Genomic DNA, 22,712 nt, shown 5'->3' on the forward strand with positions numbered 1-22,712 from the left:
TTATGCAATGGAGAATGAGAAGTTGTTTATCCTACTGGCCTTCAGCAGTTGGTGAAGTAATTGCCAGCAGTTTCAACAAGTGTGTCTGGATGGGTAGTCCTATAATAACTAACTCACTTTGCATTCATATCTCACAGTACTTTGTTAGTGCACCCATATTCTGAGTATGAGTTGACACTTCATGTACTGGAGTTGAAAAGGCCTGCCCTGGCTCAGTCACGTGATGCTGAATTATTTCTCAGAGTGAGGACCCTGGAGAAATATTGAACTGTAAAAATCCAAAAGTAAAATTAGGGCTTTTAAAAGAGCGAAATGAGATTAGATCAGTTCATGAAAAGCTTTGAAGTACTCTAAACTTTGCCTTCTAAGTGAAATAAAAAGAGAAAATATTTCTTCTTCTTCTTAATAATGATTACGTTCTTCAGTTAAAAATTAATTTTGAAAGCTTTTTCAGCTTATCAACGTAGAAACTAAAAACAGGCAAAATATTATCTAGTCTATTCATGCCTTTCATTCTGCTGCAACACAGAAAACCAAATCTATTCTGTCCTAGCAGAATATCTTCTTGTTCAATAAAAGTAGTTTTGTGGTTTTGAATAGAAACAGTAAACACTATGAAAAGTCTGAGCTGTCTCTTTATCAGTACGAGCCTTAATTTTCTTAACAAAAAACTGTTCTCTGCATAATTGATAGGAATACAAATCACCTTGTCTCCCAAAGGATCTCATATCTTGCTACAAGAACATAATTTTCTTTTTTTTTTTTGTCAGAATACCTCTGTGCCCAGCTAGTTTATTGCTCAGATGAAATCTTCTCCTCTTATCTGCCTGTAAACCAAGCTTGGAACACTGAGAAAATATTCTCTTTAGAGCTTGTATACTACATGCTCTTCAATGTTTGGCATTTTGCTGATGCATGAACAGAAAATTTTCTTTAGGTTATATGTGGCCAGTAAATGAAATGCTCATTTGGGAAATGTCTACCCTCTATTTGCTGTTTTGACAACTTCTGGGCTTGTGCCATACAAGCTGAGGACATTAATCAAGCCAGAATTACTTGAGAAAATTTATCTTCATTGCAGACAGAAGCATCCATATGAATTCCATCCATCCATGATAATTTCTAATGGTTTCATGGCTTTTCAAATCAAAGTAAATACATAATCATAATACACTGATTTCCCTGTCAGTTTCTATGTGTAGCCTGTAGTCAGCATATGGCTAAACCAAGTATTTTCACAAAGAGCATAGGTACAGGAGGGGTTTCTACAAGATTCATTAATTTGTCTCAGAAGCCCAAAATTAGCTATAAAAAGGCTGTAAGTTCACCAGATGCTTGCTTTTTCTGCATAGTCCTCCACTAGTCCACTTATCCTCTAATCCCTTTGTGAAGTATTTATCTTCATTTCTTTCAGAGAGTCTGCCAAATCAGTGGACAAGTGAGCTCCCACAAAATACAATGTTAACATTTTGCTACAGAATGCACACTTTCAGCCCTAATGGAGGAACAGTGGAAAACTGCTGCACACCAGAGTGGCATGGAAGCGTATTAGTTTGGGCACAGCATCATCCTGACATGCCTACTGGGCTCTTGATTAGAGCCAGATCAGATACAACCAACATAAAATGTGGACAAGGCAGGCTTAGATTCATCTATAACTCTATCCATACTCTAAATCTATTAATACATTCTAACTAATAAAGCAAATAAAAAGATTTAAAGAAATTTGATACACAAGTCTTGCATTTTTAGGACTTTTAAATAACAGGTGGTTTGAATGAGCTAATTAAATCATGAATGCAGTTAAAATTCAAAGTAAACTTAAGAAGCAAAGTACTTGAAACCTACAGTACTTGTATTTAAGTTACTAATAGATACTGTTCACTCTAACAAATATCAGTAAGAGAATACACCAATTCACATTGTTCTTAATATATGTCTCTTTCTCCATTGGTAGAATGTAGAATTTTGAAGCCAGAACACTTATATTTAACCTTCACGAGCTCTTACTAATATATTAGCCAGATGCTGTTATGTACAGAACAAGGTTTTTGTTCTCAGATGAGACACCTTAGGCTTTTCTCAGCTAAATATATGTATTTGGCTGCAAAATACTGAGGCAGTTCCTAGCCAAACAGCAGCAAAATCTCTTCACTGAAGATGGACCAGACCTAGCATTACAGTAGGAGCTTCTGAACATGGCAGCCTACATGACAAGAGGAGGGAATCATGTCTGTTTTGCAGGTCTGTGTTTTTTAGAAAAGGCATCTATAATGTGAATAATCTGTCAATCAAGAAGAGTTAAAATACAAGTACTTAAATAAATAAATCAAATAAATGTATTTTCCAACAGTGTGAAGGGAAGACCTTTGAATACAATTTAACAACATACTCTGTTAGTGAGGATTCTTTTCCTTTGTAGGAAGAAGAACCTTGATTTGTATATGTGGCATTTTGTATTTTGTCTCAGTGATTTTATTTTGGTGGGGGGAAGGAAGGGGTTGCTTTCAGGCATTTCCATTCCCTGATGACTTGGACATGTAGCAACCATCTGTTCAGCTAGTTCAATCCTGAACATGTTGTCTTTAGAGCAATGAAAGAACAACAAAATGAATAGACAAAAGATGTGACATATTTTCTGGCAAGTATATATTTGAAAACTTTTGTTATTAAGGCAAAGAACATTTCTGTAAGGTGCAGTTACAGCTTTTTCCATTGCTTTTCAAATAGTACAGTATGTGATGAAAAAACACATTGGAAAGGACTCAGCTACATAAGTAATATAATTTCAAAGATGTCACTGTCTCCAGTTATTGCAGGATTTACAGGAAAAAAACTGCTCCATTTCTTGAAGCTAATAAAAGTATCAAATGACAAAACACAGTTTAGATTGTTAATAGGACCAAAGGTTTCAAAGGGAAAAAAGAGCAAATTAAAAATTAACCTTGGTGCAGCAAAGCAGGCACATCCTTAAGGGTATTTAAATATTCTGCAGGAAGAGGTGTATCACTTACAATATGGCATTCAAACATCAAGCATCATGTTAGTGTCAGGGGTAGTGATGGCACATTAATGTATTTTATTATCTAAACAAATACCATAATGTAGTGTGGCTTTTTATATCTTAAAAAAAGGATAGCTGGATGAGAACAGTCAGAGGTAATTTCTGACCTCTATTAATCTATAATTGTGTGAAAATGCACTTTGACAAGAGGTTGAGAAAAACCCCATCAAAATACTTCCAATGAGATGAAATGTGATCATGAACAGAAAGAAGCTTAGAGATAAGAGTGGGAGAAATACAGAGAATATCTTGCTGAAATAGCACAACTGCTGGAGAGGAGAGGAGAGGAGAGGAGAGGAGAGGAGAGGAGAGGAGAGGAGAGGAGAGGAGAGGAGAGGAGAGGAGAGGAGGACTACAGTGAGATGAGAGATCACACACCAAGATAACTTCCATCAGGTGCTGGAAAGGAAAGGGTTAATCATCAGGCCCGCTGTAAGGAGTTATAGGGGAGGCCTCTTAATCCCTTACTAAAAAATGCTTTTTGTTGGATAAATGAGCAGAAGAGGAGAAAAACAGAAAAGAAAACATACAAAAGCTTGGAAAAGCAAAGAAAACTTATAATTTTTATTTTGGGGGGGGGGGAAAGGGAATGTGTTGGAATGTGCTGGAATGGAATAGAATGAAATAGAATGGAATGTTAGAGCGTGGTAGTGGAATGGTACAGGATAAGAATGTTGAGAAGAGAATGTTGACCAGTTAGGAGGCATGTAGGTGATGGGATGCCTACCTGCGCTTTGAAATATAGTGAAATGCCAGGTAGATCTTTGGCTTAGTTGTTTAAAATCACAGAAAACAGAGACTTTTAAGCCTTCTAAAATATAATAATGCTTTGGTGTTTTGTGGTTTTTTTTGTTTGTTTGTTTTTGTTTATTAGTATTCTGCATGGCTTATTGATTTCCTCATATATCATCCTGTTGAGTCTGACCTAGTACTCTGAGGTTTTGCTTGGAGGTCTGTACTTACATGGTATATTAGTTGTTCATAAAGTGTGTGTCTAGTGCAATCTTTAATCTTGAACTTGGCTGTACATTCAGCAGAGGGTGGATCAGATACTCTGTGACTTACACTGTTATGAAAAGCTGTGCATTGGCTGTGGATAAATCCATTTTAAATGGTATCAGCCTATAAGCAGCTTGACCCCACCTGAAGGAGGAGAAATGTATGTAAATGTTGTGGGTTATTTTTTGTTTCTAGGGCTAGAAATTTTAAGTAGCTTTTCTTGGTGGCATCTTTCACAGTTCTCCCTTAGGAAGCTTATAAGGGTCTACAGAAAATAATCCAAATATAGTCCACAAGTTAGAGATAGCACCTGCAGAAATGTTGATAGGAACTATTATGCAAACAATGTCTGTATAGATACATTGGTAAAAGAACTAGAGGCTGCCTGAAATCTGTGTGAGTTAATTGCATTATGCTTTCACTGAGGATCACTTATACAACCTGGCTTAGGTACACAGAAACAAGTCACATGGTAATCAAGGCAAACCTCTGTACCATGTCCAAAGTTCATTGTTGTCCTCATCCTGGCTTTGTGAAAGACGCAGGGCTTCCCTGAACAGAGACTTCCTCATGTGTCTTTTTCAAGATCCTCTTTGTGCTGAATATTGCCTCTGTAATATTTGCCTCATGCTAGTATGGTGAGTGAAGGCAAATATGTCTGTTTGACAAAAAGAAAAGGCTTTACTTCAACATAGCCACCACTTTTACATATGGAAACAAGAGCTGGGAGTTTGAAACCACTATGGTTCTCTAAAAGAATGCCTAGCAGATTATGAAAGTCTAGGTATTCAAATAAAATCTCTGCATATATATATTTGTGAAAGCAATAACACTGAGGTTCTTCACTTCCAAATAAAATTCTTGAGAAGTCTAACAAACAAGATTTAGATGAAGCAGCTTACTGTGGGTAGAACACTTTCACTCCTAAGTGTAACAACTCAGTACTTTAAGCTTTGCTTTATGTCTGTATCTGTAAATCTGCAGAACATGAGTACTTTGGTGTTTTGGAAAGCCAACTTTCTTCCATGTTTTTCATAAAAATTGTATGTTGGTGTGTTGATTCAGGTCCATAGTTCAGCCCTTTTGGGGTTTTGTTGGGGCCCAAGGCCAGACCATGTGTTTTGAGCACACTGACTTACCTTACTCTAGTGCCTTCAATTGTTGCATTTACTTAGCTAGGTGAGCTGCTTTGTGTCTTGCTACACCCTCCTTTCAGTTGGATGTGGGAAAATGGGTGCTGGGACCGAGAGTTATTTTTCCTTCTAGAGCCTAGGGTAAAACTTGTTGCTGGATTGGGTAGTGTGTGTGTGTATATGCAGGAATTGAATTTATCTTAGGATCTACCTTAGCCTCCTCATACCACTCCACATATGCATCAGTGCACTCTCATGTGTTTTAATTTTAAAGGGATTACTGCTGTTGCTATAGTAATGGCTGAAACACTGTTTGTGTCACGGACTAGCTCAGCTTGTGGAAAGAAGTAATATTTTCATACTGGTTCCCATCAAGAAGAGGTGTTGCTTCACCTCAACTGGCAAAAAAAGTGCTGGTTAAAAAAACCCTAATTGCCTAGAGTTATCGCACGGCAGTTGTAATCCAAAGGGAAATACACTGTCAGCAATTTTTTGTTCTTGGCTGTTACATCTTGCTTTACTTTTTTCTTTTTTTTTTTCTTTTTTTTTTTTTTTTACAAAATAGTATCTCCGACAAATTGCTTCAAATGCATATGTCTGTGGTTTGCTTTTTTATTTTTTAGTTTTCTTGCCAGCTTGTAACTCAATGCAACAGTAAGAAATTTCATTCTCTTGATCTTGAAAGGTGTTCCTCAAATATGGTGATTCTGACTCTCAAAAATATTTCACAAGGTGTTTTTGTGGGTAGAGTCACATACAGTTTGTACTGCTCAGAGTACTCACTGTTCTAATAGGTAGTTTATGAAACAGTACTTCTCAAACTAGGCGGGAGTCAGTTTCTGCCCTGCTTACTTGCCCTAGCTCTATCAGGGAACCTGCTAATTGTTTAATGAGTATTATTTACAGCTTTGCTGTTTGTTTGAGTCTAAGAGTAACCCTACTGGAAAGCAGCTGTAGGACTGCCAGGGCAATTTCCTAGGCTTCTTTTACAGTGAGATTATTCTCAAGGATTATTTTCTAGTCCTCAAGAAAACTGTATCAGTACCAAGTGTTTATACTGTGGTGGATTTTGTTTTTCTATATTATCTAATCATAAGAGGCAGAACAGGACTCTTCATCCTTGTAAAATCTGTATAATTGCTTAAGCTCAAAACAACAGAAAAAGATATTTATTTTTCCAAATTGTCCCATGAATTCTTATAATGAGGTAAATTCACAGTGAATAGCTATACTATGAAAGGATACACTAGAAGAGTTATCAAATGTCCAAACAGTGCTAACACACAGAAGCATGCAAGTTATGTCTGTAAAAATGGGGAAAATGTAGGCAGGCTTTTTCTGTGTGGCAATTCTACCCAGATATACCTGACAGAGGAGAACAGACTCTCAAGGTCTTGCCTTCTCTGTCAGATCACAGCAAAATCCTTTCAACACATCCACTGGAATGTTCCCTGAATACTCTTTGAAAGATTAGTAATCAACTCATAATCTTCTTAGTTGTTGCTGCAAGACACCTGTAGTCAAATGGTTAGAAACCAAAGCTGGCTGAGAACTGCTGCAGGCTCCTCAGAGGATTTAAACCTATTATTCTTGTTCATATTGCTTCAGAAATGGTGGGTTTGATTTTGTTTTTACAAATGGAAAACCATAAGAGGAATTTATAAGGAATTTCTTTAATGCTTACATTTCAAGTGAGAAGGGGAGGAATTATTAAACTCGATTAAAGCCAACTGGGCCAACTGGGGTGTGGTTTTGAGATATCCTTTTTGACTATTTGACTATTACATTATTAAATTACTTTAGTAAAAGCAAGCACTGTAGAAGCTTCTAAAAGACCGAGCAAAACTCAGTAATGGCTCTGCCATTCTCAGGGCTTGTATTCAGACTTCAGTAGTAATTTTCATGCCTTAGCTACCTCAATCAGGCACGATTTGATGCAGTCATCTCCTCCGCAATTATTTTAGTACACATCTTTGTTCTGACTGGAGAAAGGCCATTGATATATATCACCCTCAATCTGCCCAAGAGTGTAAGAGTGGGGAAGAGAGAATACAGTAATATAAATGAAAGCTATCAAGAGCTAATTTTGACAAAATGATAAACTAGTCCTTGGTCTTGAGTTTGCTGAGTACATTAACTGAACCTCTGACTCATGGAGCTACATCTTCCACACACAGCAACCACCTATGACTTAACACTCTGCACATTAATGAGATTTCCCCAACCTAACTTTAAAAGTATTGGTGCTATAGTACATTAACAGTTTCTACGAAAACTTAAATGATCGTGTTCATGCTAAGTTTTTATTCTCTGTTGCTAGTGCATAGCTGCTTAGATGTGTGGCTTCTGCTGAATGGCATAACTAATTCTCATCCAGATCTTATGTATTAGTTGTTATCCTACACATATAATGCATATCCCACTGTATTCTGTTAAATAATAATAGTGGTTAAAAACTGGGTTTCAAATGGAGATAGTATGCTGCTCTAAGTTATAGGATACCTCAAAGGGATTGCCTCTGAAGTTGAAAAACAGAAAGAGAATCATGTCTTCAAAAGAGAATGATAACTTGCAGAATAATCTTTGTGAACAGCATAAAAAAGGTTTCAGGTGGAGCTGACATGTGGGCAGACATGACTGTGGTGTGAGTCAAATACAAAGCATGTATGAGCCTGTCTTCTGCTTTTGCATGACTAGTATATTTCATATGCTTCAGTTCAATCCTGGAAAATATTAATATCACTGGAATATCTTCCAACAAGTTGCCAGTAAAGAAACTCATTCAAGTGCAATATGAGAATGGGAGAACAGTGTGTCTGTGGTACCCTAACTGAATTTTGCAGGAAAGGTGAACATATTTTTGCTAGGTTTTCCTCCCCTTTTTACTTAGCTGAGCTGAGTAAAAATAGCAGATACAGCAGAGCAGTCTATGTAAGATTAGTAGGGACACTTCAGTTGTCAGTTTACATTGAAAGCCTGTACTTCTGCCTGTTCTTAGACTTCAGGACCTATCTAGACTATATTCCCAAATCTTGCAAAAAGCTCTTAAACTGTATCTTCCTCCTGGTTAGCTGAATCTGTTCAATTCTCTTTCTCTGTTAATCTCTCTCTGGTTCTAATGGAAGCTAGACTAACAAAACTATATGAATTTCTTAACAAGGGCTGTGACAGAGAACCAGAGAGCCAGTAGGACGTGGGCATCATGCTACTACCTGCCTTTTAGTTGGCATTGACCTCAGCTGGCAGAATACAGAAAAGCGGATATTGGTAGATTTTGAGCAAAGAGCATTATGATACTGTGAACTAAAGACAGCACAAGGTGAGGTGGGGGACTCTATGAGTTCTCAGAGAGCTGTCTGCTTTGTGAACTTTCTTTCCAAGCGATAGCCAGCGTGGTGATGAAGCCGCTCTTCCCCAGAGCCTGGCCACTGGGAGCTGAAGGACTCTAAGCGCAAGTTTCTCCCGGACATCCGAGAGTGAGTACCTGTAGGTCAGTGACACATCGGAGCGGCAGGGTCTGCACGCAGTGCCACCTGAGGCCCCTCCGCACACCAGCACAGCCCGCGCTGCCCTTCCCTGGAGCGGCGGGCCGGGCGGCGCGGCACACCCCGGCGGAGGCGGCGGGGCCCGGCGCAGACCGCCAGTCCGCCACCGCTGGGTCAGGTGCGCTGAACCGGCCCGGCTGCCGCTCAGGTAACCCAGGCACTGGAAAGGACACCGCGGGAACGACTGCGAGAAGCTTTGCGGCACCTCGGTCACTGAAGCCGGTCACGGTGGCGCGAAGCCGCAGCGTGGCGGGAGGTGGGGCTGCAGGACGGGGGCTTCGGCACGAGTTTGGGACGACGCTCCGCTTGCTGCAACCCGTCCAGCTGCACTCTCCGACCGCTCCCGGGTCCGGCAGCCCCGGGACAACCCATGCCGCCCCAGCCGAGAGGCAGCGCGGGCCGTGTGGCGGGGGCGGACGCCGAGGGCCGGCGGGGCGCGACCGGCGGGGGCGGGTCCTGCCATGCAAACGAGGGGGCGCGGCCGCCGGAGCCGCGGGGCGGCCGGGGCGGGAGGAGGCGGCGAGCGCGGCCCCGGACGGACCGGGCGGGAGCAGCGGGGCCGGGCCAGAGCGGGCCGGATCGAGCGGGGGCGGCCGGGAAGGGCGTGGGGCGGTAGCGCCGCTGGGCTGTGAGCAGTGGACGGTGCGCGGCGGCCGCAGAGATCTCTCGCGCGGGCAACGGAGAGGGAACATGGCGAGCGTAGGAAACGGCACGGAGGAGAGCGGTGGCGGCGGCGAGGAGGTAAACGGAGGGCGACTACCGAGGGGCTCCGGGCGTGCGGACAGCGAGCGGCCGTCCCCGCCGGCGCGGCGGCGGCGAGGGAGATGTGGGCAGGGGCTCCTCTGCATCGGCCGTCCCGGTCGCCCACCTGCTCCGCGGTGGGGGCTGATGGGCGGGCGGCCGGACAGGATAGGGGCAGGCCTGACCGCCGGTCTAGGGGCGAGTCCGTCGCCTGGAGTTGAGGAGAGTTGTCCCGGCAGCGGGGCCGCAAGCGGCCCCTTGCCGCATCCCCCTCATTTGCTTTCTTTTCTTCTTCAATTCTCCTTTTCCCCTCCTTTTTTCTTTTTTTTTTTTTTTTTTTTTTTTTTTTTTTAATTTTGTCTTTAACCCCAGCTCCTGCTCTGCTCCATGCGAGCGTGCCGCGCGGCCGCTCCGGTGCGCGTCCCTCCCGGCGGGCGGGCGCGGGGCCGAGGGACAGGTGCGCGGCAGCGGCCACCCCCGGCGGGGCGCACCGTGAGGCCGAACGAGGCCTCGCCGCGGGGGCGTCCCGGAGCGCCCCGTGGGCCTGGGGTCTTACACGGACACTGCCTTGGAAATGCAGCTCGTCATAGCTGTACTGTGCGTAAGATGCATTTATAATTTCGCCGTTGTTTTATTAAAGGTCCTTCGAACAGCCCAGACAGAAATCCCTTCAGACGATCGCTTGAACTTGAAGATTGTCCTTGTTACACTGTCAGTCTAGAACACCGGTAGCAGGATTCCTTGACAACACCTCTCGGAAACTGGTGATTGGAAAGTGTTGTCCTAGATGAGCTTTTGAGAATGGTACTGCCAAACTGAGGCAGTTTTAACTGGAGCGTGCTTTTAAACACAGATACACAGATACACGCAGTCCTGGCAGGCACGTGTGGGAATACAGACTTGATTTTTGACTGCACAGTCTACAATGAGCAATTTTAGTGTTGCATGCTTCCAGCAGCATCTTCAGGAAGGTTGGCAAGGCAAACCTGCCTAAATTTTGCTGAAGACACTTTATGAATGAGTCCTCAATAATACATGCTTTTTCAGTGTGCAGTGTTTGAGGTGTGGCACTATGGAGATGTGGCAAGTGACTAAAGTCTACGTAGGACTTGCTATGCCGTGCAGTTCAGTGGAACTAGCTTGTTAGGGAATTGGTTCGGGAATGGGAATGTATGTTAGCCTGTATTTTAGAGCATGCTGTGAAAGTTTCTGTTTCCTAAGGCTACATGTGGCAGCAGTGAAGAGGATGTGAAATGCTTGAATTTCATTGTATACGAGAGCGAATCACTGCGAAATGATAAAGTCATCTCTGTGAAGCCGAGATTTTTATCCAGTTGGGTGAAAAAAAAGTTATTGACTAGCTCTTGCAGCTCTCTCAGTGAACAAATAGTTGGAATTCACAGCTGTTGAAACAGGTATTCAGCAACTTTGTTGTAGCCCAGCTGTTCTGTATGAACAGTAGGAAAGAATGTACTTCCTTGAGTTTGGTGTTAAATGCTAATGCTTTTTCAGAGAAAAGAAACTGCCATGCAAAAGACAAATAAAATGAAAAGGTAGGCATAAAAGACCATGAAAGGGGCGTTATTTGAGCAATACCTTGCAAAAAGTGTAAAGTTTTCTCAGTATAAGCCTAAAAGACCTCATGCTCTTTGCATGTGCCTGATTTGCTTACTGCTTGATCCTTTGGAGTCTGAAACAGACCTGTAGTGGTAATGCAGAAAATACTTTGATTTTTCCTGGTCAGATTCCAGAGTTCAGGAGGAGAGGGTACGTGGTTATCTTGGGGATGGTCACTGCTTTTGTAAAAAAAGCTGTCTAGACCACTGTGGACCGTCTTTGCCTAGTCAGTATGTCAGTGCATGTTCAGTATAGTCTCTTTACTAATAAGCTTGTTGTGATTTTATGGGCATGGTAATTGTTTTTGAATGTCTTAGCTTTTTTTTTTTTTGGTGTTTGCAGAGGCTGTGATGCATAGATGCAGAGGTAGCAGCACACCTCTATAAGCCTCTTTTTTATGAGCTACATGCATCTAAATAGTATTGTTTACATAGAGCACAGCAGATGGGAGCTCTGCTTCCTGATTTAAGTGTGCATGCTTACTACTATATAACGTAGCTTTTAGCATAGAATTTTGCTTTGCAGGGACTTGTGAATGCTTCTTCGCCCCTGAAGCTTTGAAGAGAAATATGTTAAGCTAAAACTTGAAGTTGTTTCCTACTTAACAGGACATAGACCAGCAAGAACCTTTCTTCTAAAGTCCAAGCATAAGGTACCAGGTAGCTGCCTCTTGCTGTAGTCTGTCCCTGAATAAAATTTGTGCTTTTCCTGATGCTTCTTGCAGCTCAAGGAAGTGCCAGATACCATGGGGTTTTTGTTTGTTTGGAGTTTTTTGGTTTTCTTTTTGTTTGTTTGGGGTTTTTTTGGGTTTTTGTTTTCCTGATTTATGTCTCATTGGCTGCAGCTGTGGCTTTCCGGTGGGAACAGGGAGAAAATGGCATGAAGTGTAAATAAATCTTTGAATTTTTTAAAACTAACATAAGTGTATTAGTCAATTGGTGGTTTTTTATTTAAAGGAAAAGAAACCCGCCAAGAGGAACCAGAGACCTAAGACTAAGAGGCTGTATCAATGAGATAGTGCTGTGGGTATGCCATCTAGGAAAAAAAATAGCTCTTAAACTCAGGATTTTCCTGAGTGCAGTGTTGCTTTTGTGGTGTTGATGTGTGTTTGTGGTCATTCTCTACTAGGAAGCAGTTTCCTAAATACTATGTGATTAAAGCGTTCATCTGTGGTGCGGCCAGTTGTGAACTCAAACCTGATATACCATCAACACTTAAACTGCTGTATGACACTCAATTCACCCCTTAAAAGAATTCACACTGGTATTCATTTGGAATGAGTTATATATATACAGATATACTTAATGTTAAGGGCAAAGTAGCATTCCCAGCCACTGGAGAGTCTTCAATCAAAACTTTAATTCTTCTCCCCATCCACCCTTTTCCCATCCCCCCTCACTGTCTAAAGATTACTTAAAATAGCGGGCCAGATCTGCTTCCCTTTAAGTTTACTCTTTGCTGCCCTGGTTTTTCAAAGTCTTAAAGCCAGCTTAATTGGTTACTTGGGGATTCCCTATCAATTAAAAAAAATTAACCCACAAACCCAGTCCAGGTCCTTGTGAATCTGAGGGGTGTGGCTGGACAGAAAGGTTTATGACTGAGAAGCATCTAGATGATAAAAGAATTCCTTGCTTGGCCAAAGGGAGCTGGACTAAGGGTTATTTACAGATCTGAAGGTGATTTGGTGCCCTTGCTGTGGTAAACTCTAGGGTTTTGTCCTGACTTTAGCTGGGGTAGAGTTAATTGGTGTAATGCTGTGTTTTGGATTCAGTATGAGAATCCTTTGAATAACAGTGATTTCTAGTTGTTGTTAAGTAGTGCTTACCCTAAGCCAAAAATTTTCATGTGCTGCCAGCAGCTGGATGCACAAGCAGGTGTGAGGGACCATGTCCAGGACAGGTGGCCTCATACCCTTGAACATCATGCCCAATATATAAACTGGGGGGAGTTTGCTGGAAGGGGCCAGTCACTGCCTGGGGACAGTCTGGGTATCAGTCAGCAAGCAGTGAGAAATTGTACTGTGGATCACTTCTTCCTCTTGGGCTTTATTCTCTTCTCCTTCCCCCTTTCTATACTGTTGTTATTATTATTAATTTTACTTTATTTTGGTTATTCAACTGTCTTTATCTCAACCCATGGATTTTACTTTTTCCACCCAATCTTATTCTCATCTCACTGGCCAGAGAGCAAACGAGTGGCTGTGTGATACTTGGTTGCTGACTGCTGTTAAACCAGGACAGTCTTTTTCTTGTGCCAAATACGAGTTCAGGTAATAACAAATCTGACTAGAACATGTTAGAGAACATTTTTAAAAGCATTCATTGTATTAGTGGCATGGGAGGAATACAGAGATGCTGCTCCCTGTTGTAAGGAGAAAATTTGTGCGTTCAAAACTCAGAGGGAGTTGAAGATGGCCAGGACTGTCAGAACAATTAAAAAAGGTTTCGTCCTTTGATACGTCAGTAGCAAAAGGCAGTGCAGAAATAATGTTGGCCCATTACAGGATGATCACTTCACAAACAGGGACATACGCAAGGCAGAGATGTTTAATGCTTTCTTTGCCTCTCTTGTCAACCCTGAAAATGGGCTAAGCGTGTCCCAGCACCCTGAGCTGGAGGACCATGGCTATGAGAATGAAAAAGTAGCTGGATCCCCAGAAGTCTGTGGGGCTTGATGGGATTCAGCCAAGAGTACTCAAAAGAGCTGGATAATGTCATTCATCACAAGATCTCTTTAAATGAATTTTGAATGGTCTTGGGAATCTGGAGAGGTCCCAGTCAATTGCAATCTGGCTAACATTTTCTGAAGAGATGGGACTGCAAATGTGGTCCTGGAAACTACAGGCCTGTCAGTCTCATTTCAGTGACCAGTAAAAGTGTGGAGAAGATTATTCTGGGAATAATCTTCTCTGCAAGCATTCAAATACAATGCAGGTGTCAGTCAGAGCCAGTATGGCTTCATGAACGGAAAGTCCTACTCATACCATCAGAGGAAGAGAAGGTCTTTAAATATGTCAAGAAGGTGACAGACTCTAGCTCCATTGATGGGGTCTGCAGGTGGAGCAACTCTTACAGGTATCAGTCATTCATATAAACAAGAAGAAATGGACACACAAGTCAGCTCATAGTAAAGTAGGATGAAGCAGGGCTATCGCAAGAGCAGGAGGAAAAGACAGAAAAGAGACAACAATTCAATACCTTATCCCTGAGTGAACTGTGGAATATGTGAAGAGACTTCACCCATCCTGGAATTTTAGAGTAAGGAAGTAGCTGGGATTTCCTTCCACAGAAGGGGGCATTACCAAGGCAATTAGGAAAAGAATACAAGTTGTCAGCTTCTGGAGGATACTCCTGTCAAGTGTGAAGGAGAGAGGTATCCCTTTAAGGGAGATGTTATGTGCCACCCAGGCTAGTGGATCACCATGTCTAGCACCTGAGGGAATCAGCCATGCTAGAGATGATTTATTGTGACCAAAACAATGTGCAGCTACCCACAGATCCAGGTGAAATTCAGTGTGCATGACCGTTAGGGGTGGCAATATGAGTGGAGCACACCACGCACCATTGTTGTGTGCCTGTTTCTTGGTGATAATGAGACAAAGCTCGGTAGCTGCAGAGACGAAGGGGCAGTGGTGGTGGGCAAAGTGGCTTGTCAGCTCTGAGAATACTGAGTCCCTATGGACCAGAAAAAATAGTTGAGAAATGGGAAAAACTGTTCCAAAAGTTCCGGCAACAGAAAAAATGACAGATCCTACTCCCCATCTGTACGGCCCAGTATCTCTGCTATTAAGAGTAATTGTTCTTTGCTCAAGTGAGAGGATGTGGAGGGTAGACACTGTGGGTTGCTCTGTGTTTTAGTCTGAGGGATCACAGAGCAGACATGAGAAAGTGGGATGGAAAACCTACCTTGAAGTCTAGAGGCACTGGTACTTGAGATGTAGGAAGATACAATCCCAAATGGCTTTTTTACCAGGAAAATTGTTCTTCCAGTCTCCAGTTTACCAGAGTGAAAGATCTTATCTTACTCCTAATTTTTTGCAAAGAAATTCTAATCTTATTTTCTTTATATAAAGTAAGTGGACAGTCCAGTGACCAGGAGTGGAGGGGCCCTCATCCAGCCAGGGGTAGGAGAGGGGCAATCATGACTATTAGACTCTGTGCATCCTACAACCTAGCATGTCAGACCCATGGGTGTATAAGGCTCTAGCAGTCACCAGTGCAGAGTCAAGCTATTAAGAACCCATTTGTACTTCTGGAGTGACAAGGGCATCCCAGTAGCTGACTGTTGGAGGCTGAAGTGAGCTTGATTGGGAATGAGTGGCAAAAGCACCTTACTGTGATGACCCCAGAGGCCCTGTGCATCCTTGACACAGGCTACCTCAGGAAAGTACATTTCAAGGACCTAAAGGGTACCAGTGGTGCTTTGGTGTCTCTGCCTAGCACCAGCAGAGACCATGATTCTCACCCAGAAGCTGATCAGCAAACTCCAGAGCCAAGGAGTGATCAGCAGGACCCACTCACCCAGTCAAGTCCAAGGGAGAGTGGAACTAAAGGTCAGTAGAACTCTTGTGGCCTGACTGAAGTCATGCCAGCTCTAAGTGCTGCTTTACTGGACTTGCTGGGACTTGAATAACAGCTGGACTCAACGGCCACCAAGTGGTGCCGCAACTGTTATTATTAGCAGATTTTTCTCAATGCCTTTGGCAGCAGTGTGTGGGCCAGAGTTCACTTTCGCTTGGAGAGGTGTCAAGCACACCTGCAACTGACTGCCTTAGAGTTGAAACACAGCCCTGCCAGGGGGATGGGGTGGGGAATGTGAGGTGTGATGGGGTGAAAGAACATCTATGTGGTATTTAGTTGCTGGCTTAGTTGTAGGTACAAGCCCTGACTTGTATTAAGGACAGCTTGGCCAATTCAGCTAATCTGTGCTTCATCTCTAAACTAAGCTATTAAGGAAAATTTAGGTAATGAAGGTCTTATGATGCATGTTGTACTCTCTTGAACTGCCCAAGCAGGGATAAACACTGTATAGGCTGGCTTTACCAGCCTGGACAGTTTATCTTCAGAGCTAATTTCAAATGAAACCAGCATCGTCTTTAATTCAAAAGCCGGTTAGTACTTGGTTTAAGTACTCAAGAGTTTCATCCACTGCTGCAGCAGCTGCTGCACTTATGATTAAAGAACTTCCTAGTGGTATGCTTCTTTACATCAGTAGCTTTATGTAATAATGAACTTTAGAATAAATTATAGAATGTGCAGCACTGGCTATTTTCTCACTCATGTTTATACTGAGGATTCTTCAGCAGTCTCAATGGTAAGAGATGGTGGTAGCTGCCCTTCCACAGAGACTTTGAGAAACTGGAAACAAGCTGTTGTGGTGCCCTTTTCACCTTAAAAACTAGAATGTGGTGGAAATGTGGAATTGGGAAGCATGGTGGGGGTGCTTTCTCTCTTGAAGGATAATTTTTTTTTAAAACATCCTCATCTGACTTGTATGATTTTGTTTCCTTGAGAAGTACACTTTAGTCAGCTGAAGAATGTAAAATTTGTACTCCTCTTGTCTGCTTTTTTCAAAGTGTTGTGGTTTGGCACATGGCTCATCCATTTTTCCTGGTTCTGTGTGGGCTCTCCTACTGTCAGAGCACATTGGCATCTAAGATAAGGACCATTCTATTTCAGCAGCACAAATGGAAAACTAAACATGACTAGTAATTTCTTTTTTATTAAACAAAATTAGGTTCTTGTCTGTCCTTCCAAGATTCTGAAGTTCTTAAGTTCAAATAAAACTTTGCTTTACTTAATAGGTATACCTGTTGAGAGGTACTGTGTTTCCTTGTGACTACTATTCAAAATAAGGACATGTACTTCAATTTTATAGTACCTGTGTTGTTCTGAGATGGCTTACTTTTATTTTTTGCATTTTTCCATTTCTTACTTGCTTCCTAGAGTCATGCATTCCTTGGTTGACTGTGACCAAATCTGAAAGTTGATTAGGCAAAAAAACCCTGAGTCTTTATTGATTTACTAGAAGGAAAAAGGAGTATGCGGTATTCCAATTAAATTTTCTTCTTTAATATTCACTATTGTTAACCTGTGAGTTGTTTCTCCTCAGAGCAAGAGTTAAAGGGTACAGAAGATATGGGAAAAGGTGGAGTCACTGTAAAAAGTACCATGTGCCGCTTAGGGAGGCAGAGCTGATGTAAATGGTGAAAGCTATGTACCTATGAAGTGAATTTTAAAAAGGAAGTAAATTTTGCTTTTACTTCTTTTCTAAGTTTGATTTGGTTTTGGGGTTGTTTTTGTTTGTTTGGGTTGTTGGTTTTTTGTTAGTTTGTTTTTTTTTTTGTTGGTTGGTTGGTTTTTTTGGGTTTTTTTTTTTTTGTTTTGTTTTTAGGTTGAGGTGGTGATACTTAAATGCTTACTTGTATATGAATGGAAAACAGTATAACCAAAAGGAAGAGTTAGCTTTTTTCTTAAGGTTTTGGGTTTTCTTTGTATATTGAACTGGTGCTATTCTGGTGTGGGAAGTAGAACCCAGTATCTTTTAATCTAGCCTTTCCTTGGAGTAGTGAAAGTTACTGTCACTACAACTGTAAATTGTACAGTTGTCTTGGTAATTGAGCTAAAAATTTGCCAGCCACTGTAGAGTCACAGAATGTTAAGGGATTGAATGGACATGAAAGATAATCTAGACCCAACCCTCCCAGCCAGAGCAGGGACAGCTCCCGCTAGACCAGGTTGCTCAAGGTGCTGTCCATCCTAGCCTTGAACACCACCAGGGTTGAGCCATCCACAACTCAAAATTAAGACAGTTCTGAACTGTTTCTTCCACAACCTACATGGGAAAACCATTCTGTTTCATATATAAGCTTAAAGGGGGATGTTTTTCTTCTTGTAGTTCCAGTCAATCTATGTGAGAGCTATGACTTTGTGGAAACATATTTGGTTCTGCAAATGTTTTTTCTTTTTTTTGCTGACATATTCGTGCCAGTATGCTTGGAAAAACCTCTAGACCTGATGAGCTTGATGAAACCGCCAAGTTGATGCCTTGGCTTGGATAAAGGTTCTTGCTGGGCCCCTCTCTTGGCAAAGTGGTTGTGTGTTGAAAGAGAAAAGGAACCTAGTTGCTTCTTGGCAGACCATACATTATTTAGCAGCATGGACTAGGATGACTCAATATAGGAGTAGGTGATAGGCATGCCTGATCTTGTGCCTCCTGTCTTAAGTAAATCTCCCAAAGCTTGCCTGACCATAAGGACATATTTGAAACTTTCCTTACTATTGCAACTAGTACAGTTTTCTTTTCCTGAAGTTCTGAAGTAGTCTAAGAGTTGGACACACATTGCTGCTAGTATGTATACTGATTAGCAGCGCCTGGACATGGCCAAGACTTGTGTGCCACAGTTAGTCAAGTGTTCGCTTGAATAGTCAGAAATGGGAGAGTTTGTGAGAGCTGAAAATTCCTTCTGCTTTTACAAGCCCTCTCCGGTTCAAAAAAAGGTTTCTGCTCAGTCAACAGTAAATATCACAGACGTGTGGACTTACGCCCAAACACCAAGTGCTAATGGTAAAGTTTTCTTATCAAGTCAGTAAAGACTTGCTTGTCATCTTATTCTGGAGTAAGGAGGTAATGCTGTTACCACATACTAAGGCAAGATAATCTACTATTTTAGTAGCAATGCTATTTTGTGTTGTGATGCAGTGAATGAATCATGCTTTTATTCCAGTTCTCTAAAGCATTCAGTTTGCCACAGAGTGGTATATAAACTTCTGCAAGCCAGTGTTTGGGTGTGCAGCAGTCCTCTGATTTCTTGTCATCCCCAGAAGTCAACCTCACACGCACTCTTGCTCTCCAGAAATCCTCTTATTGGAGGGTGAATGAGGACAGTCTGTCATCCAAACAGAAAGGAGGTTAGTGGAAAACCTGTTTCTGAAAATAATTATGTGTCTGTCAACTCTTGGCAGCACTGGTTCTTCGAAAAAGTGTAGTGTTGGGTAGGTGAGTAGGAATACTTGTCTGTAACTAGTAGTAAGCCAGAGGAAAGAAAAAATATTTCTATTAGTTTTAGTTGAGGGAAGTGGAATTATAGTGATTATGGAATATATCACACTGGCTTTTATTTTCACCAAGAAATAATGGACTAAGATGAAGATGTTCTGTCTGGATTCTCTCCCTTAAGGCTGTTGTTAGTAAATCCATTGGGGCAGTTGGTTAAACTTAATGGCTTTGTGACTGTGTAATTTTGTTTTTTACTTTTTGGTTTTTTGTTTGTTTGCATTTTTGGTGGTGTCTTGTTGTTTTTGGTTTTTTTTGTTTGGTTGGTTTTTTGTTTTGTTTTGGTTTTTTGTTTGGTTGGTTTTTGTTTTGGTTTTTTTTGTTTTGTTTTGTTTTTTTCCCCTTTTCTGCAAACTTACTATTTCCAGGGCTGGAGAATATTTAATATTTTTCTTTTTTTTTTCTCTTTAGCATATATAGTAATTTATGGTTAAACAGCTACTCTAAGGACCTGTGGCAAAACTGGAGATAGGCCACTGGAAATATGGTGGAGTGGTAGAATTGCCAGTCATGGATTTGGTAAATCCATCTCTTTTTAGGTGTATATTATGGTATAAGCCCAGTTGACAGCTCACACAGCCATTTGCTCACTCACTACCCCACCAGTGGGATTGAGGAAAGAATCAGAAGGATAAGAGGTAGAGAACTCATGGATCGAGATAAAGACAGTTTAATAGGGAAAGCAAAAGCAGTGCACAAAAGCAAAGCAAAACAAGGAGTTAATTCACTCCTTCCGTGGGCAGGCATGTGTTTAGCCATCAACAGGAGAGCAGAGCTCCATCACAGGTGACAATGACTTGGGAAGAAAAACATCACCACGCCATAGAATGGTGAAGTTTCTTCTACTTCTTCTACTTTGTTCTTCTTCCTTCCCTTTACATACTGAGCATGATGCCACATGATCTAGAATATCCCTTTAGTCAGTTTGGGTCACCTGCCCCTGCTGTGTCCCCTCCCAACCTCCCATGCACGCCCAACTTCCTCCGCAAACTGGAATACAAAAAGCAGAAAACAACGCAGAAAATAAAAACTTGCCTGTGGGTAAGTCCCTCTGAGCAATAACAGAAACATCTCTATAGTATCAACTCTTGTGTTCAGCACAAATCCGAAACACAGCCATATACTAGCCACTGTGAACAAAATTACCCCAGCCAAAACCAGCAGAGTGAGGCATCTTACACAGATGTTCAAGATTCTTCTCGCTCAGCTGGCTGGAAGGAGCTGAGTAAACATGCAAAAACTGAAGTAGTCCTCATTTTTGACAAAACCCTCCCACCTTAATTTGGGGAATCAGTAATTTGTTACAAAAACAATTTAAAATAATGACTTTGAGAAAAGTAATATATAATATGGGATGTGAAACTTAAGTACTTTTGACTTTTTTCATAAACTGTAGCATAACTGAATACTTAATGAAGTACAGCTTTTTTGGCTCTTCCCAGTAAGAAAAGTATTTTGAAAAGTAATTCTGTTAGCTGCATTAAGGAAGAACAACAGTGTTTGAGCCATTTTAATCTAAATATTATATTATTTTTAATAGATGATGAAGATGTTAATTATTATGTTCCTTTTCAAGAGAAATGGGAAAAGCTTAGGAACTCAACTTTGGAGACAAAGCAATTTGGCTAAATTTAAGTGTGTGGTTTGGACCAGAGAAAGAATTTAAAGGTAAGACTTGGTGTAAGCATATTGATAAAAAATATTTAAATCTGTTAAATATGCCATGTTCAGATGGAGAATCTTAGCAGGAAAAACATATGCAGCTCTGAGAAATACAGTTTAATATACCTGCCTGTATAGTCTACTTCACACCACTGAAGTAGCTGGCTTTGTTAAGGGGTGGTCTACTCAGCTTCAGCAAAGCTTTCTTAAAACCATGGGAAAGAGACATTCAGTAGCAGCTCAGTGTCTGTTTTTTAATGTCATTTCGATTGAAGTGCCACACGGTTATAGCTCTGAATAATATGGGGTAGCTCATGGCCATTCCCTTCTCAAAGATGGCATACTTGGTTTGATGCTTTGCCAAAGTGCTGTATCTTCTGCTAAATGTGAACTATGTAATTTCAAGTCATGTTGAGATGAAGGGATGGCCAAAGTTGTATAGTTAAGCTTCAGAGTGAACATTTTTCTCAGCAAATGACACCAAAGGAGTCTTAAAATCCAAGACAAAAAAAAAAAAAAAAAAAGTAGGTTGTTTAAAAGTCCATTTTACTTATTTGAATGATAGGATTTTTAGCTGCTGAGTTCATTAAGTTATATTTGGATTGGAAGTGCAAACTAAATGCAGGTTTTTCCAGTTTTGTTCTTTTTTGTGAACTGGAAACAAATACAGGGTCATGTTAGTGTCACAAATCAGGTCCCCCATAGGAGGGTCTTCCTGGAAATCATGGTCTGTATTTATTATCTTCTGCAGTTCAGAGTTCCACTGTGAAAGAGTCCTCCTAACTGCTTTCTCAGTTAGTGCTTGTTGTGAATTTGTACACTGGAGTACTGAAAAAGTGCTTGTAATTTTAAATAGTAATGTGTGTGAATGAAGAGGAGGATGTTCAGGGCTGTAAGGGAAAGTAGGCAAGAAGTTATTTGGTACATGTTGAAGTTACTAGTTTCATGCTGAATCAGCCAGATGTGTCATCACAGGTAGCTGTGCATGGGCACAAATGAAGGAACAGTAAAGAAAACATAATGGGGACAAAAACTAGACATTACTTAGCGGTTTATGTGCTTTCTCTGAACAGCAGTCTGAGTTGCAACAGGGAACACAGCCTGTGGTCCTGTTACCTAGTTTTTCTACGAAAAGCAACTTGTCTCGGCCAATGGGATTTGTACAGTTGCCTTCAATTCCTGTCAGTGTCTCTGTGTGGGTGTCTTCTTCTGGTGGAGCAGAGAAAGGAAGTTGCCTGACATCACTGAAAGAATTGACGTCCAGTGTGGTTAATATTTTGGCTTAGTTTCTTTTTGTTTTTTAAATCCACATAACATGTTGCTTTGTGTTTGATGTTTGTGGAAGTCCTCTGGTGTGAGGGAGACATGTTGAGAGGAAGAAGGGGAAGCTGAGGTTACATCTTGTGATACCAGCCAAGGATATAGGGCTTGCCTGTACAGTTGTCTCTGAAACATGCTCCTCTTGTCCTTTGACTGAAAGTTTTGTGTCTGATCCTTTTTCTTTGTTTTAGGTCTGGTCTTTGCTGTAGATGAGATAAAGCAGTTTTATTCTAGGAAGGTAAACTCTGTATCTGTTTTGTGGTTTATATCTTTGTAGATCATACCATAGTACTTGGTCTCTTCAATTTATGTATGTGATGTCTGGTAGCTATTGACCTTAGATTTTAATAGTTGCAGAATTTGGTCTAAATGGTATCTTTCTAACATTAAAAAATAGTCACCCTTAAGTGTTTGTATGAATGAGTAATTAGAAAATCCATGTGAAATTTCAAAAACTTCTGCAACAGCATCCACAAACTGATAAAAACTTTCTAGTATATAATGACTGTGTGCTAAAATGAAAATGGATAAGGATAGGGGTAATAGGTAGAGATCAGCTATGATATAAGTAGTTTC

General features: G+C 41.2%; 1 protein-coding gene across 1 annotated transcript in view; it reads left to right on the forward strand.

Moving 5' to 3' along the window:
• The first annotated feature begins 9,375 nt into the window (after positions 1–9,375).
• Positions 9,376–22,712, forward strand: part of TTC39B (tetratricopeptide repeat domain 39B) — a 74,570-nt gene continuing 61,233 nt past the window's right edge. Inside the window, exon 1 of the mRNA XM_054287792.1 lies at positions 9,376–9,482. Coding sequence (XP_054143767.1) covers positions 9,432–9,482 — 51 coding nt within the window. The 5' untranslated portion in view covers positions 9,376–9,431. The remainder of the gene's footprint in view (positions 9,483–22,712) is intronic.

The sequence above is a fragment of the Melozone crissalis genome, unplaced genomic scaffold (assembly GCF_028551555.1).
Source record: "Melozone crissalis strain CALT ecotype California unplaced genomic scaffold, PUWL_Pcris_2 ptg000005l_1, whole genome shotgun sequence".
Taxonomy (NCBI): Eukaryota; Metazoa; Chordata; class Aves; order Passeriformes; family Passerellidae; genus Melozone; species Melozone crissalis.